Below are 17,383 nucleotides of genomic sequence, written 5' to 3' on the forward strand. Positions count from 1 at the left end.
AGAGAGGTGGATAGTGCTCGTTTTTCAAGGTCTTCCATGACCAGATTTGCCATAACAGCTGACACTGGAGAGCCCATGGCGGTTCCGAAGATCTGTTGGTAGTGATTGTTGTTGTACTTGAAGTTTGTTGTCGACAAACAAAAATCCAACAGGTCAACAATTTCATTAACAGGTATGGTGGATCTATCCTGCAAGGTGACATCATTGGAAAGCAGATCTTTAGCAACTTGAATGGCGAGTTCCACCGGAATAGATGTAAATAAAGAAACAACGATCGTGCAAAAACTATTCCATCTTCTGTTGATCAACAGTCAAAGGAAATGCAACATGTGACCGCGGCACTCAGGGCGAATGGCTACCCGAAGCGCTTTGTGATTGATGTTAGCAAACCGAAACGACCTTCTCAACAAACGCCTGCAACTGCACCTGATGACAAAAAAGGTTTCTGCGTTTTGCCGTACATCAAGGGTACTACGGAACCAATCAAGCGAATTTTAAGCAATTATAATATCAAAGTTGCTTTAAAACCACACCAAACCATCGGCAATTTGTTTCCCAAACCAAAAGATCCAGTGCCAAAAGATCAGACTCGTGGCGCAATTTATTCAATTCCCTGCCAAGTTTGTGACAAAAGCTACATCGGAGAAACGAAACGAAAATTTTCCACCCGACTCAAAGAGCATCAAAAAGCAGTTGAAAACAAACACTCACACAAGTCAGCTTTAGCGGAACATTGTTTTCATTCTGGCCACACCATCTCGTGCGAATCGTCAAATATCCTACGTACAAGCACAAATTGGCGCAAAAGACGTATTTTGGAGGCTTGGGAAATTAACACTTGTAAGAATCCGCTAAACCGCGATGATGGCATGCTTTTACCCCACGAATTTCTAAATTTAGCCTTCAGGGACAAACATTAGCTCTCGATTTGCATATTATATAAGAACGTGCTTTTTGTTATTCACTTATCACTTTCCCCTGATGAAGGCTTTAGTTTAAGCCGAAACGTTGGGACATTGCGAATATTTTACGAACATTTTACAACAAATTTTTAACCAGAGTAACGTTTTTATTTCTTAATGAATCAACCACCTGGTTACAGGTCCATTTTTAAATACGAATTGTCAGATAAAGTAGCAGCCTCCAGCCTCCGCTTCCAACAAAATAAAACATTGCTGAGATCACATTGACCTGAAATGTTTCTTCCATTGTTTATTCCAATTTCCCCTGACTTTTCTTCAAAGTGACAATTCCCTGACGTTTCCCTGACCTTGAAGAATTTTATTTTTCCCTGACCACTTCGTGACCTGTGGCAACCCTGACTAAAAGTAGAAGCTACACTCAACACAGATTATAAATCATAATGGTTATAGTACTTCCTTTTGCATACACTGAAGTGATTATTAACAAGTATTACAGACTAATGTTATTACTGACCTCATTTCATATTTTTCGTCAATACAGAACAACTGAATGCAAAATGCACTTTCTTGTTCAATGGTGGCTTCCTTTGTTGACTGTTAAAAAAATATTTTAATTTGTGTTTGTAACTGATTAATTTGTTTCCATCTTTGTTAAACTTTAACCAATTGCTTTGTTTGTAATTTAGTATTAAATGAGGTCTTTGGTGTTATTCTAGCCTATCTACCTTGTTCCACTGGGAACAGAGGGAGATTGTTTCTAGAAGCCCAGTACATTGCCAAAGAGAAGAACTAAATTAAGTAACATATCGAGTTCACACATTCCTTCTTTCATGAGCTGCCTATTTTTAATTACAAAGTGTTGCAAGTTTTATGAAGTTTTCTTATTGTTTAATTCTCATCAAACTCTTATTCAACATTCTCACAGAAGAAGGTTGTAAACTGAAGTAATCATCCCCAGATTAAAGAAATTTACCTTTTAAAAAACTAGTGTGCCTGATTGCAACTATTACGTATATCCAATGTCATAACTTGTTTGCATGTAAGTACTGCACTGAGTCTGCAGTTCTACCTCAGAGACTACAGTTTTCAAGTTTTTGCAAAATATTGAAAATGAACAAAGATTTTTTTATTAATTAATGAAAATTATGTAAGTGTCCTATACAGCATTAATTGAAACATTCCGGCAGTGCTGTCCCCAAAAGTACTAAAAAGTGAATGACTTTTTACTACTGATGAAGACAGCACTGCCTAATCTTTAGCTTCACATTGAACTTTACAGCATTGAACTTTACAGTATTCAATGTGTTCAAAGGTTTGTGTAATCTTTCAATGCTTAATTCCCAATTTGACAATCAAGAAATAGGAGAAATGGAAATACTTACATGTACTGTACATTGATAAAAATAATTAGCAATTCTTACCTTCACTTCTTCTTCTTTTTCAATTTTGTCCGGTGATACAGAGTCTTTTGGCCTTTAAAAATTAAGTTGAATGCATTAAATGTTAACTTCAAAGAGCATTATTTTAAAGATAACTCCCAAGTGGTGTTCATGCCAGAGGGGGTCCCCGAGTCACTTGTCTGAATTTTAAAATGTCCAGTGTCGCTGTTTCTTCAGTCATTCTAGACCTTTTTGTCACTTGTCGGAATTTGGCGAAAAAGGTTATTGTTTGTCGCTATCATTTTATGTGCTGTCACTACTTTTTGGGCCATGTGGCCTGTCGGAATTCACCCTGGCAGAGCCTCATTCATGTTCTTCTTAATTTAGTGTAGACAATAGTGTTTTTATGTTTATTTTAAATACAAAATTAAGGTGTGTTAAAATTCATTCTCATCCCCAGGGCTGCTTGTCCGTCTTAGCAGGCAGAGCATGGGGCACAAGGAATAAGTGGCTCTGGGGACACATGATCAAATCAAATCCATTACAACAAAGGGATTTAAAAATGGCTGATTTGACTTGCCTAATTTTAATTTTCCTTTGTTAAAGATCTAACCAATCAAATTGTGTGTCCCCAGAGCCACTTGTTCCTTGCCCCAGGCTCAGCTGGCTAAGAAGGACAAGCAGCTCTGAGACGAGAATGTGTTACAGTATAGATATATCCCAGCAGCGCAGATGGGGATAATTAAGAATAAATTTGTATTTTAATTTTTACCTTAAGTTATTACAAAATTAGTTACAGCAACACTGCAATCCAGTATCAGGGCCAGATGGGATAGGCCAACTCAGTTATAAAATATGAGTCACTTATCGTATGCTTTGAATGTTCTAAACTTTACTTTACATTTAATTTGTAGTTCTAACTAAAACTATGGCCACAAGCATCCTCTGGGGCACAAAGAGGTTAAGTAACTGAAACTGTCATGTACTGGACGCTGACATTGCAGAAGAAAGAAAAAAATGTAATAAATAAATTACAACTAACTGACACAACTTACGTTTCTTGTCGTTGTTCTACTGGCGTTGACCTTGGTACTTGCTCCTCTGAAGGTGTTGATCTTGTTACTTTCTCAGGACTTGCCACTGTTAAAATGATAAAAAAAAGTTAAAGTGTTTTCAAATTTGTGCTTCTCCCCACTTGGTTTGGAATGTTTTTGGAAGTATTTGAAAGCTATTTGGAGCTAATATCGCATTATATCTCAGGGTTCTCATTAGAAGGCAGGACCTGCATACCAGTACCAGGATACTCAAGAGTCAGTGTCTGACTAATTTCCAATTGAACATAAAGAATTTCACTTCAAATGTTCTTTTCTGCCCACCTAATATTCTCCTTTTGGTGCCTTCCTACTTCAAAACTTAACGAATCCCCTGATATCTCAATTGACCATTTCCCATTAATGCTTTTTAGGACAAACACCAAAACATTAGTGCAAAAAAGATGTATGGACATAACATGGTTAAGAACGCAATTCTTAGGTGACCACCTATTTGTAGTGCTTTCATGCTTTGGCTTAACTGCACCTCAAAGCCCTGTTTAAGAAGTACAAATCGATTATAAAGTATGTACCTCTGGGTGGGGTTTGCCCTTGTATTTTTCGCAATCCATTAAATGGCTTGAGGTCAAAACACCTGCTTAGCAACTCTACATCAACAGTTGAACAAACACTCATGAAGCCAACTGCAGTGCCCTTCACCTGATGACAAAAACAATAGTGAAATTTTTAGTAATTCGCTTTTTGACCGCTTTACAAACTGTCAAATACCAGTATGTTTTTTTTTCTTCATGTTACAGTGTACATTGTGTGTTAGTTTGTAAAGTGTCATTGTCAAGATAAGGGCAACCCTCCAAGTGAAGACCATTTTAGTCGCATACCGACTAAAATTTTGGAGCAGGCGATTACATCGGAACCCAAGTCGGCGACTTAAATTAAGAAAAAGGATTGAAAGCTTAATTTAGCGACTTAATATTTTCACTGGCAACCAAACTTGAGCAGCAGTTAGTTTGTGGCCAAATGGCCACTAAGGTAAGAAATAACTTGGAAGGTTGAAGGGTAGCCTTGAAAAGAACTGTTATTGGTGACTGACGGAGCAGAGTTAAGAAGGTGAATTCTGCTCAGGAAAGCTGAAAATCATTCACTGACAACAATTTTTTAAGAACAACTCTCCCTGGGTGATCGCGCTATAATAGCTAGTAATACTCTGGGATTCAAATCATTTTACTATGCTCCATATTATTTGCATATTGTACTGGTAATATATACATCAGATATGTATGTTAAGTATAGTCATTGTGCCATATTACATGAATACACTTCCATTTACTTTTTAATTAAAAAGTTTTTCCATCAACTTACATCTGCAACAACGCATTTATTCTTTTCATCTTGAGCTTCAATGAGTTCAGCTAAGAAGAAGTCCCCTGAAATTAAGATAGGAGTGTTCTTCAAGCCCCATAAGCTCAATTTACATCTGCGAGCCACAAGTACACTAGGGCCCTATCAATAGTCAGGACCCAACCTGACAATCATACTCTGGCCACATATTGGCCACGCAATGCAAAGAAAGAGCTACAGGTACTTCAAGCATTTCACTCATAGAGCTGCAGCTTTCTAGCCCTTTGCACCCATTGCATTCCTATCAGGATGAAGGTAAAAGAATTGAGGTTGAATGACAGTTTTGTTGCAAACCAAACTGTAGTACATGTACAGAAAGCCGAAAAACAAAACAAAAAAAAACATAGTCTTTATTGTTACATTGTACTAAGGCTAGGGCAAACCCAGGGATGTAGCTAAGAGCTGGCTACTGGCTAATTTCACCGGTTGAAAGAGAGCTTTTCACCGACTCACATTTCACAAGGAAACGATTTAGATTTGGGGTAATTTTGAAGGTATAGAGACCAGAAGAGTCAGCTGGGCTTTTTAGTGAGCGGCCTTAGTTCTTTCTTAGCTACATTCCTGCAAACTACTTCAAGCTACAGACACAGAGTTAATTTATCATCATCATCATGATGATCACTATTCATACCATAGGTAGAAGTGAGGACATCACTTTGTCTATTGAAAATTGGTGTGAGGTCATCATGATCTTCCACCCTGTGGAAAACAATAACAAAAAAATTCAAAATATTTTAATAGGCTCAAACTTTCAGCAGTCCTACATGTATATTCACCGCACTTCTTACTAATTAAAAGCTTTAAACAACATCTTGACAAGGTTTGACTGTTTTCTTTTTTACAATATGTGCTACTGCATCGAGGTATATTCATTTCTAACTATATATTAAGTAGATAGTTTTATAATACATTGGAACCAATCAATCATTGATGGTACTTTTTGCTTAGGAGCCCAAGGGCCTAAGTATCACCCCCTCCTCCCCTCAAAAACCCCTCTCTTTTGAACAAGGAAAAGCCGCATTCAAGTGTCCCCCCCCCCCACACACACACACACCCCCTTTTTAAGGCAAGAAAATTATACCCATTTTCACCTCTCCCCATCCCCAGCTTTTGCCCTGAGCCCCTTTTGGGCAACTCTAGATCTTCCACTGACCATCAGTTTTCTTTGCATTATTAGCATGTAACTAGGATATTTATGATAATCTTGATTTAATAAAAAAAAAACAGTAAACAGCAAAGATAAAAGAGGAAATTATATAAAAAAATCTCGATGATTTGGTAAGTGCAGAATGCAATATGGAACAATTGAAAGTATGATGTTTTATATATGTTCGTGTTTATTTGCTTTATTTTACTTTAGGAAAAACTGTTCACAGGCTACTTGTATTCTTTCCCAGGTGTTCCTTACGTTAATCTTTGCAAACGTAACACGACACTTTTGTTCGTTTGTAACAAAATACTTTTGTTTTCCTTGAAAATGCCGTAACATGAAACTCTTGTTTTTTGTTTGTTTTACGGCGACATCGATGACATTTGTTTAATTTAATTAAGTTACGGTTTAAACTGCACGAAAGACGATTCTCAAAAACTAAAGAACAAATCTAATCAAAAAACATCTTTTTCGAAAGGGTTTTTAAAACGCAGTACAGCTAGGATATCTGTTTCCTGGTTATGAGGAGTTTCACGCCGAAAATCCCGGTGCAAGTTTTTGCCTTCCTAATTACGAAAGCGCTATGAAAGTCTAAAAATCTAATTTAATTAATTTGCGGTTTTCACTTGGCGCCACGAAGTCTGCAGGAATCCTACCACAAACATGCAATACAAGTGATGTTCATGAGAGTTCCAGCAAAAAACGTAGACTAAACTGCGCATGCGTTTGGCGTAAAGAACGTTGCCCTAGAACGTCGAGTAGTACCACAAGGAGAGCAAAGGGTTTTCTGAAACAAATATATACGTTTGAGATCTTCATATGATAGTAACGTAGATGTGCTCCAGGTTTTACCTAGGGGTACGGTCAGGTGCTCCTCACCCCCACCCCCTCCACAAGGAATAATTAATTAATTGATATTAATTAATTAATTGGTGATTAAAAGTTTACACCATAGTGCCTTAGCGGTTTAGCAGACGACAACCCACCAAACCATCACAATAGTGCATTCTGCACTAAAAAGTACATTAACCTTGCTGGTCTGATGTGTAACTTGGCACAGTGATCATGACGATGACAGACTTGTACTTCAACATTCAATCTTCCTGTGAAACTCTCTTTAAATGTCATTGGTTTGAATAACTCAGTCAGCGTTGATCCTGTACAGTGAAAAAGTTAGTAATTATTTATTTGATATTACAGTCAACTCTCTCTAAGACGGACGCTGTCGGGACTGGCCCCAACTGTCCAGCACAACGAATACATATCTGTTTTGAGTCCCTTACTTTAGCAAAACCTATAAAGTGGAACAAAAATAATATCAGAAATTCGACTTGTTTTTTCATTACAATTGGTAATACTGTAAGTAGAAAACTACCTCTTCGATGCCCATATACTTAAGCAGAGAAGTAATATGTTATAGCGGATTGTTTTTGGTAAGTTTGGTATTCTAAAGGCGCTGATTAACTATGCTATGAGTCGAAACCAAGTTTTGAAGTATTATTCACTAAAAATAACTTTTTGTGCATGTGCCTTGGCGGTTTCAAAGTGTCAGTTGGCCGTCTTAGAAAGGTGTCCGTCTTACAGGGAGTTTTGTTACAGTAAAATGACTGAAAAAAACGGCAGGGACCATCACCAGGTGTCCGTCTTATAGAGGTGTCTGTTAAGAGAGAGTTGACTGTATAAGGGCACGTGTTTACATCATGAATTGTATAGAACAATGTCATATCGACATACATACATGTACAGTGTGCATGTATTGTAATTCTATTAAATATTCTGAGATATTGTTACCGTACTGTTGTAAATCAATATATGTACTAAATAATAAAGGTGGTAAATTTTAAGCTCGGTAATAAATAATGAAGATAGCAGGGTTCAAAATAAAATTTCGTTTTTAGCCTGAATTTGTCGGCTTTTTTCGTCAAGGCTCATATTTTTCTCGGCTGTTGAAGACCCATGATGCATTTTTAAGGGGCACAATCCATATGCATACATGACGTACCCATACGTTAACAATGCATTCTGGGGCGATTTCAAACACAGTCGGCCATTTGCAAGTTTTCCGAAGTGATAGAATATTTTACGGCAAAGCAAAAGAATGAATTGGAGCAATGCGACTTCTATTCTCATTTTGAATGTTTGAGAAGCAAATAGGATCTTCCAATGTAATTTTCTGAAGGGACACAATACCTGAGAAGGTGGGGCAGCCAGTTATTCATCTTCAGGGAACACAGAAATGAAGTCGTCATATTGGCGACTTTAGGTCAACAAAGATGAAATTTTGGTCGCATTAGCGACCAGTGACTCACACTATCTAGCCCTGTAGCTGCTTTATTGTCTGATATGAAATGTTTACTTCAACATTTCTAATACAGCAACTTTGATTTCAGTTGGCTGATCAGAGCGTGATATTTTCTATTTTTTGGTGAAAAGTAGCCGGCAAGTGTCGTCAAAGTGCCGGCTACCGCCGACAGCCGGCTGCTATTTTGAACCCTGGATAGTAGGTCCACATCAGCCCTTTGGCTGCCTTTTTACCCAACCTACTCATCAAATAAAGTATGTATGTATGTAGTTCCCGACGGGAATCGAACCCATGGCCTCCCAGATACCGGTAAAATAAAATAAAATGGCCCAGCTCACAACGAGTCTCTCGTAGCTCAGTTGGTTAGAGCACCCAACCGGTATCTGGGAGGCCATGGGTTCGATTTCCGTCGGGGACTCAGAATTTTTCTTTGTCCCATGCTCGTGTCATGTTGAATACTTCATCTTCAATATATGTACTGTAGATGTTAACTTACAGGACATACATGGTACACATTGTTTTGTACTGTCAGTTTTGCGCAAAGTGGATATTATCTCTTACTGGAGCAAAAATCAATCTGGTACCATGTGACCCTCTTTGTTGTAAGCCACATTTCAAGGCTATGAAGCCAGGGTCTGCCTCTGTCCAGGATAAAATGCTATCAAGGTGTTTTACTGTTGCTGTTGTTGTTCATTCATTTGTTCGTTGGTTTGTTCGTTGGTTCATTCATCATTAAAAGGTACGTTGATGGGTGAAACAAAACATTGGTGTTGAACTGTTCAGAATTTTGTTTTGTTACATATATAGAACAATAAGAAATTTGCAGCAACGGAATTAAGTATGCATTAAGTAATTTTACAAACTGACCTGTCTCAACACCTCTTGGTACAACAAGGAAAATGTAGTGTAGAAATGGAACAGCATTGAATACAGTTCTGGAAAATGAAAGACAATAAATTTACAAGTTTACTTGTAAGGCATGCATGGTGCCAACAAGAAATTCCAATGGATCAAATTCCAACTGCTCCCACCAAATCATTTGGTAAGATTAATTTGTTGGGTCAGATAGCTGATCTTGTCAGGTTTTTGACCCTTTGACCCTTAGTTTATTGATAGTTGCACTTACCTAATTATTTCTGTTGCACAGCCATATGCAAAATCAGACTTGGCTACAAAGTAGTTCATGAAAAGGGTGTTCAAAGGCTAATTGGAAAAAAAAATCAATTAAAACAATTAAACTTGATCAGGGTGTTCATTAGGCATCGGGGATCGGAGAATTCTCCGGCTACTACGTAGAATTCTCCGGCTAAATTTCAATGCCTTTAGCCATTTTTTTAATTCAGATGTGGAGCCTTTCAAAAAAATTATTTTTCGTTCATGTAAATAATGTACGGCGTTGAAAATTGTTTATATACATCTTGCTGAAATAGACATGTCACGGACATTAAAACCTCTTTGTCAGTAATGAGTAATTTAAACGTCTTCCGACATTGATTAAGCTCTGGCTTTATACTAAAATAATAATCATTAAATTTGGTACACTAATAAAAGAAAAACTTATCGACGGTTTGTGTGGATAATTTGGGGTGCGTTTCTTTGGGAAAAATCCGAATCCGGATTCTTGATCCAAAAACGGATTTTGCGTTTCTTTACCTATATCCGAAAATGGATTAATCTTGGATCAATGATCTGAAGAATCCACACTTCGAGTGGATACATCAGATCATATCTGAATCCGGATTTTTAGGATTCATGATCCGTGCGTTTCTTTGGGAAAGGATTCGAAAAAAGTACCTTGGCCCAGCGGTCTTTGCTGTGAAAATACAGGTTCGCTCTTTGTAAACACTGCCATACGGAAAGTTTTAGGCGGTTATTTCGATCAAAATACAAAAATATTTCACGATAAAAGGAAACGGTAGCTTCAGATAGGTATGTAGTATCATTTTAAACGGGATACAGGTTTTCTAGAACAGCCACTGTGTGCCTACGGAAGTTGTATCCTTTTGAAATTGTCACGAGTGAAATTTGCACTGATCATTTCGCAATCATTCTTCGCTCTCAGATGCTTTCTCGCCACATTGTGCTTAACGCTAAAGAAGATCTACTTCGACGTGTGGTTTTTGTAAAAGATTTTGTATGCTGAAATTATTTTAGCTAGGATACATTCGACGAAAAATAAATTTGTGCTGATATTTTATGTTCTGTGCGAAATGTGTTTACGGGGTTGTCATGGCAAAAAATCCATTTTCGGATTATTCGTTTCTTTGGGAGCAAAGTATCCGTGTGATCTGAGATCAATAATCCAATTTTGGATTTTCCCAAAGAAACGCACCCTTGGTTAGCGGGTTATTTTACGCGCGAAAGTCTTGTTTTTAATATAGAGTGAACTTAAAATAGAAGTTAATGCTTAAAATAGAACAACTGAAATCGACAAAGTCACGAAAGAAAACTGGACCAAATAAAAGCCAAAAGCAATGAACTTCAATTCGGAAAAAACTATTTTTGTGATGTGCGCTAGTATGCAAATTGGAGATGTTTACGATATCTTATATGAGTGTCAAATTACCGCTAAGGCAAATGCAAATTTCGGTAATTTCTGTTTTAATTATGATTTGAGAAAAGTTAACTTTTATTTATTACTGTACAGGGAACAAAGATGAAATATTTATTGATAATACTTTGTAATTCATTTCATTCAAGAAATTGCTTTTTAAACTAAACACGCAAAGTTTTGTGACTTTTGTGGTGAGAGCGAATGCATTCAATTATTTTCCGTCTGGCGTGTTGTCGCCCGATTGTCGCCGACAGATCAAAAAGCGGGAATATGTTCTCACGTCTCGTGCGGTGCTATTTTATAGGTTTTATTATTACAACGTGTATACTTGTCTCAGAGAGAAAGAGAGAGGATTTCTCACCGACCATGTCAAAAATAACACATTTTTTTGCTCCTACGAGCAGTGGTAGTGGAAAGCGCTCAAATGCAAGTTCAACCAGCGGCAACAACAACAACAACAAAGACGAAGAAGACGAATCGCTGGAATCGCCATGAATATTAACCCAATCATTAATGAGGAAAAATGTTGAATTTCCTTGATCAGTTTGCAGCATTTTGAGAAATAGCTTTTATTCGAATGTTCAGATTTTATTTGGTATACGACATTACTCTTGGAGAAGAAGAGCTAGAGCTCTTGTGGAACAGTACTTGCTTGTTAATGCAAAGAAGAACTCAACACTTTAGAACCATTTTCAGGTGTGCATTTTTTGTTTAGTCGCTAGCTAGAGAGAATTAAAATTTGCTGTCAGATAACAGGAAATGGCATCTCAGAGGATTCAACAATCCAAAATTTCCTGGGGGGGCTTGCCCCCAGACCCCCCTAGTATGGAACGAGCTACGCTCGTTCCGTGAAAGAGCTTCGCTCTTTAAAAAAAAAATTCTCCGGCCACTTTACACTATTCTCCTGCTATTTAAAGTATTAATGAAACCCCTGACTTGATGCAATGTACCAGTAACTTGTGAACTAAAGGGCTCATTGACCTACATGTAGTACAGAAACAACATTTATGACACAAATTTATACTAGTCAATCTCATCTTCATCTCCTCTGCTATGGAATGTTTTGGCCCAAACTCCTAAAGATGTAATAATAAGATTCAATTTTCTTGGGCTGATGTTCATGTAAGACTAGAGGCATACTTACGTTGCACTTTTTGCAGTCATACTTTGAGTGAAACCATTCTTCCCATTTGCCGGGATCCACACTCGGTAAATTAGGATAATCAAAGAATGCTGCGTGACCCATCACTTCATTGTTGGCGTTAACCAATGTTACAGCCAGGCTGGCTTTTTCACTACAAAGTTAAAAATAAAAAAATAGAATTACTGCTTTTTGTTGACTCTCATCGAAGTGAAGAGCAGTATACTATGAGATCCAGGTTTCTACCAGCCATATATAGTTGGTGCTGCACTTTGTGGTAGTGATGTAAACTTGCAAAATGCAGTCATGATGTACCTGTAGTGGCAAGCTCAGAATAATAACTATGACAAGTCAAATCAAGTCATGTTTATGTGCTCTCACATTCTTGTTTGTCATAATGGTGTCTTACAGTAGCTTACAGTAGCTAAATCTACATGGCATTTAATTACTTGGGGGAAAAATTTCCGCACAGCCCCCTACATTTATTATGCATGCAGAATAATTAATTATGTATGCGCTCTATTGTCTTTTAGACAATGGCCAACTCCCTAAGGTTTTGAATATATACATTGATAATTACTACTTACTACGCAAATAAAAGAGGATTTCATCGCGCGCGTTCCTTTTCTCTTTTCCTCCCTTCCCCTGCCCCGTTCTTCCTTCCTTATCCGTCCCTTCCCCGCCACGTTTCTATACCCAGGCTTCCATCATCTTTTTTTCCTTTTTTTCTTTTTTTTTTTTCCACGCCGGGCCTCGAACCCTTTACCCATTGCTTACCTCTGGATTACAAGTCCAGCACCTAAACCACCACGCTACGAGGTTCAGTTGAGAATTGCCCCTTGAAAAATAAATTTTATTTCTTCCTAAGACATGAAAACAATGGAAAATTAACATTACAATCTTTCTATTCACCGTTTTGAGAGTAAATTTCTCATTGCACGAAAACATCCATTGTATTTGTCGATTACTACATCCCTGGTGAATAACAGAGAACGTCCCAGTTTCGCTTGTTTATTCAACGGCGTTTGCTTCGAAGCCCTCGTCCCTGTAATGTCTTTTCGAAGTCCTTTTACCGGTTGAGTTGCTTACATCTTCGACTTCTTTTCCTTGTCCTGGTCCAGTGGTGATTTCGTTGCTGACTTTGAACGCGCTTTTCAAGTGCTGCGGATCATAAACCCGCGTAGCAAACAGTACATGTAACAGTGGTTCAGGGAAACGACCTGCTCGCGCCATCTATGTAACATGTATACACGATGTACGGAGGAAAAACGACCAGAATAAGACGAACTTTATGCTGTGGCTGATATTGTTCGCGATTTCTCTGCCATTTCTTAGAGGAGAGCGACAAAATACGCCGCAACAAATGGAGGCGAAGTAGGAGGACTGTATTTAGACAAGAAGAAATTCAAGGGAAAACACGAGGTAAAAACGACGCGACAGTTAATAAAGCAATGAATTTACTCCGCTCGATATTATCGTTTTCAGATTTACAATACTCGCTGTCCCTAACAACATTTTAATGCTAACCCTAAGGCCTAAATCGTGATTTTTGTACAATTTATAAGCTCGTCTTTAATTTTAAAACAAGATTAAATTGCGCAAAATTTATCATTTGTTTTCGATTTTCCTCGGTTTTAACGCAAAAATTCAAACATTTCGCTTATTTTTTCTAAGTCTAAAATTATTTTACCTGTTTTTGAAGCGATATCGGCAAAAAATCGCTTAATTTTTCTAAGTCTAAAACTATTTTGGACTTTAGTTAAAGTTAGAAAAACAAAGAGAAGACTTAAACAAAGAACTGGCTGTCTATTGTTCTGGCTATTGTTTGCAATAAACAAAGAACTGTATGCATAATAAATGTAGGGGGCTGTGCGGAAATCTTGCCTACTTGGGTAACATTTTGGATCACGTTACTCTCAGAAATTGCATTATAATTAATTTTATCATCATTGTACAATGTACAGAATGTTTATTAGATGTTGTTAGCCTCTGGGCTTTGCTTTAACAATAAATTGGAACAGTCATTCTTCTTCTGATTGGTTATTAAATAACTGATAATATTTTTATTGATCTGAGTACCAAACAAATCACACTAAGCTTATGTTTTATTCTTTCACATGTGTAGCACAGACAAGTAGTCAAAGCCATGCAAATCCATTACTATGTCACCAAACGCTCGTTACTTAATTATTTGTGAATTCTTGAGAATATTTTCCAAAACTTGAGCTTTAATACTTACATAATATTCACCACATTTACACGGCCAAAGAGCTTCTCCGTTGTAGCACTGACAAGTTTTAATATCTCCGGTGCATCTAAAGATTCTGTGCGGCGAGCTTGGATGACTTCTGGAGTCGAAGCCATGTTTTTGCTGAAAATAATTTAAAAAGAACAATGAATTGTACATCCAGTCTCTCATTTATAATGTATAAAAGTTATAAAAAGAAATCACGACACAAACTTGACGATCAAATAAATAAAGGCTGAATTCTTTGGAAAATCCCCTTTTCTTTGCTGAGAATAACTATTTGACGCGAATTCATGCAATGAAAATCAATTTAAATCCTGAAATGTACATGTTCAAGTCTGATCATGAGAACCTTGGCTCGACTGAGCTAGAGCGAGCGAAAACCAACGAATAAATGTAATATTCTACTTCTTTAAGCCAAATATCTGCATCTAGATGTGTAGGACAACACAAAGAATCGCTTAGCATTAAAATTGGTAGGTAGACCAACCTTGTTTGAAGGCGATTTCAAGAAATTCTCAAACCTAATTTCTTCCCGCCATATTGAATTTTGACGGTCAAGACGGTCAACAACAAGGCGATGTTGCCCGGGAAACATGGCAGAGTGGGAACTTAGGAGACTAGTCCCAGTTTTTCGCCAACAATTTCTAGTCCCAGTTTCTCTCCGTGACCGCCAGAGTTTTGATTTCACTGTCATTTCATTCCGTTCCGTTTGCAATAAAGACTCGCTTTCTTTTGAATAGAGGAACTGACATTTCCGCATAAGAAAAGAATTAACTTGTCAATCCTTTTCTAAAAAATATAAGAAATGTTTAATTTTCGATAAATAAAATTTTACAAAGTTTCGCGTCTCTCGCGCGCGTTTTTTCTCACGCGCGCCATCGAACTGGAAATCTCTATTGCACCACTTATGCCTGCTTCCCAGTTCAAAATCTCACTGAAGTCTTTGAAAAGTGAAAGTAAGTAACAACAAAGAAGGGACGGATTTTTTTTTGGGGGGGGGGGGGGAAAAAAGGGGGAAAAAAAGACCCCCTAAAATATCCTGGGAATACAGCCGTCTGGATATGGTACAAGATCTGAGACGGTTGACATGTTGGTTTTCAAACAAACTTTAAATGTAGGGCTGATCAAACAGTCCCTAGCTGTTTGATCAGCCCTGCATTTAAGCCCTGCATTTAAGCGCAAGCATAACAGCCCTTATTTTCCCAGAAAAGGGCTTCAACTCAAGCAAAAGCACAAGCGCATTGCATTTTTGTCCTTTTTGCGTGATTGCGCTTGTGCTTGTGTCTCTAGTGAAATCCAGGCTTTACTGGGAAGTGGAGGAGAACGGGAAGCAGGAGCCCGGGAGAAAAGGGGCGGGGGAAGGGAGGGCGGGAAGCGGGATTCCTAAGATGGTTAGAACTGGGAGAAAACGAGTAAAATTTCCCAACATTTCGTGATATTTTGCAATAGACATGGGACAAAGAGATGGGAACCACCACAGAAGGGGGCGGGAAGCGGGAGTAAAAGGCACGGGACTAACGGGAGGCGAGAGGTTTAGACCCCCCTGTCCCCGCCCACTGGAAAAAGAAGAAACTGCAGCAAGCGGCGCTTGATGGTGACACTGAAAAACTTGACAATGAATGATATCTCGCCACAACAAAATTATACGGGTGTGCACGTACGTTGGAATTCTTTATGATTTAACAAATTACGCAGCATTGTGAGATTGAGAAGCCATTTCAAGACTCATGAGTTTGAGTTTTATCAGAGGGTATCGCGGAAAGAGACAGATAAATGATTAGTACTCAGTTCGCGTTTATCGTCATCAATTCAGTTTGCGCCATGTGAATTGAAAAAAAAATCACTGTATTGCTTCACAAACTACAAAATCAAAAATTTGATCCTGATTTTTTATGCAAGGATTATTAAGAAATGTACCGAAATTTATAACATACGTGCTGCTGAGTCATTGTGCTAATTTGCACATAAACTGTTGCCGTGACCCTTTCATTGTTTATAAAAGCTCAAAGTGATTTTACGGTCTAATACTACAGCTGGGAATTTTAGTCTTTATATATTTATTATAGCTTATGTTTGCTTAATTTCAATAAGAAATCTAAGAACAAGTCGGTTGAACTTTAGTCGATTAACACGCGTACGATCTCAACTATAGACAGAAAAAAGACAAACTATTAAAAGAATTTAACCATTTTTAGAAGTTTGTACCGTTCACATAGATCACAGGGCTAGTTTCTAATTCCCTTGACAACATTAATCATCTCAATCGCACACTTAACATTTTGGTACGGGAAATGTTTTCGTAAGTTATAAATCCGGAACAACCTTAACACCTCGATTTCAGTTAACAAACCAAATTGTAGTTACAATCTATTATGTTTTTTTAGCAAAAATCAAACATTTTTGGGGGTTTTTCAGCATCTTTATCAAGCTTATATTATTGAGGAACGAGAACATGATTCGGCCAGTAGCCCATTATGTACTTAGTTAAATCATTATATACTCAGGTTTGAATCGTCGATTTCCGACGACAAGTTTTCAAAGGATGAGATTCAGATCAATTGCCGGCATCGACTCGAAATTTAGAATCTTCAATCGAGATTAAACGCCTAAAACATACACTGGAAAAAAAGTAAATTGCGAATTCCTTTTTGGAGCCTTAAAGCGAAGCAAACCCGAAAAGAACAGATCATTTTATTCGGCTTGCATGTTAGTTTCCATGATACTAGAATGACTTTCAATCCGGAACGAGTTTCATTCCGGAATGAAGTTCGTTCTGCATTCATGTGAAACAAATGACCAGCGCAACCTAAGGCGTTCTCGTTTGCGCGACGTTCACAAGTTTAGCACGAAATGTTATTCTGCCTTTTAATGGCCATACCTGCAAATTTGTATTTGACCAAAGAGCTTCATGCTTCTTTGGGCTGAACAGTTCTGAGTTCAAACTGTGGCCTCACGATGCGTTTTCATGAAAGGCGGTTTTATCTCGGAACGGAGTTCGTTTTCAGTTTACATGATACCAGAATGACATGCCATACATGTACCAGAACGAAAATTTCTTTCGGGATGACTGGAGTGAAAATTAAACCGGAATGAACTCATTCCGGAATGACTTGCGCGGAAACGAAATTTCGTCTAGGTATATGTAAACAGATCAAGAGAAATATATATCTGGGATGGAATGAACCCATTGCGGAATGAAAGTCATTCCGGTTTCATGTAAACAGCCCCCAACA

At 37.8% G+C, this 17,383-nt stretch overlaps 1 protein-coding gene across 1 annotated transcript in view; it reads right to left on the bottom strand.

Annotated features, from left to right (window-relative positions):
• LOC144629801 (cilia- and flagella-associated protein 61-like) overlaps positions 1–14,708 on the bottom strand; it is a 31,905-nt gene extending 17,197 nt beyond the window's left edge. Inside the window, exons 1-12 of the mRNA XM_078488011.1 lie at positions 14,638–14,708; positions 14,139–14,270; positions 11,903–12,053; positions 9,331–9,407; positions 9,072–9,139; positions 6,933–7,059; positions 5,384–5,451; positions 4,714–4,778; positions 3,927–4,053; positions 3,358–3,442; positions 2,345–2,396; positions 1,438–1,517 (exon numbers count right to left, since the gene is read on the bottom strand). Of these exons, the coding sequence (XP_078344137.1) occupies positions 1,438–1,517; positions 2,345–2,396; positions 3,358–3,442; positions 3,927–4,053; positions 4,714–4,778; positions 5,384–5,451; positions 6,933–7,059; positions 9,072–9,139; positions 9,331–9,407; positions 11,903–12,053; positions 14,139–14,263 (1,025 nt within the window). The 5' untranslated portion in view covers positions 14,264–14,270; positions 14,638–14,708. The remainder of the gene's footprint in view (positions 1–1,437; positions 1,518–2,344; positions 2,397–3,357; positions 3,443–3,926; positions 4,054–4,713; positions 4,779–5,383; positions 5,452–6,932; positions 7,060–9,071; positions 9,140–9,330; positions 9,408–11,902; positions 12,054–14,138; positions 14,271–14,637) is intronic.
• Between the last annotated feature and the right edge of the window lie 2,675 nt (positions 14,709–17,383).

The sequence above is a fragment of the Oculina patagonica genome, chromosome 11, assembly GCF_052425735.1.
Source record: "Oculina patagonica isolate OP01 chromosome 11, crgOcupat, whole genome shotgun sequence".
NCBI classification, from domain to species: Eukaryota; Metazoa; Cnidaria; class Anthozoa; order Scleractinia; family Oculinidae; genus Oculina; species Oculina patagonica.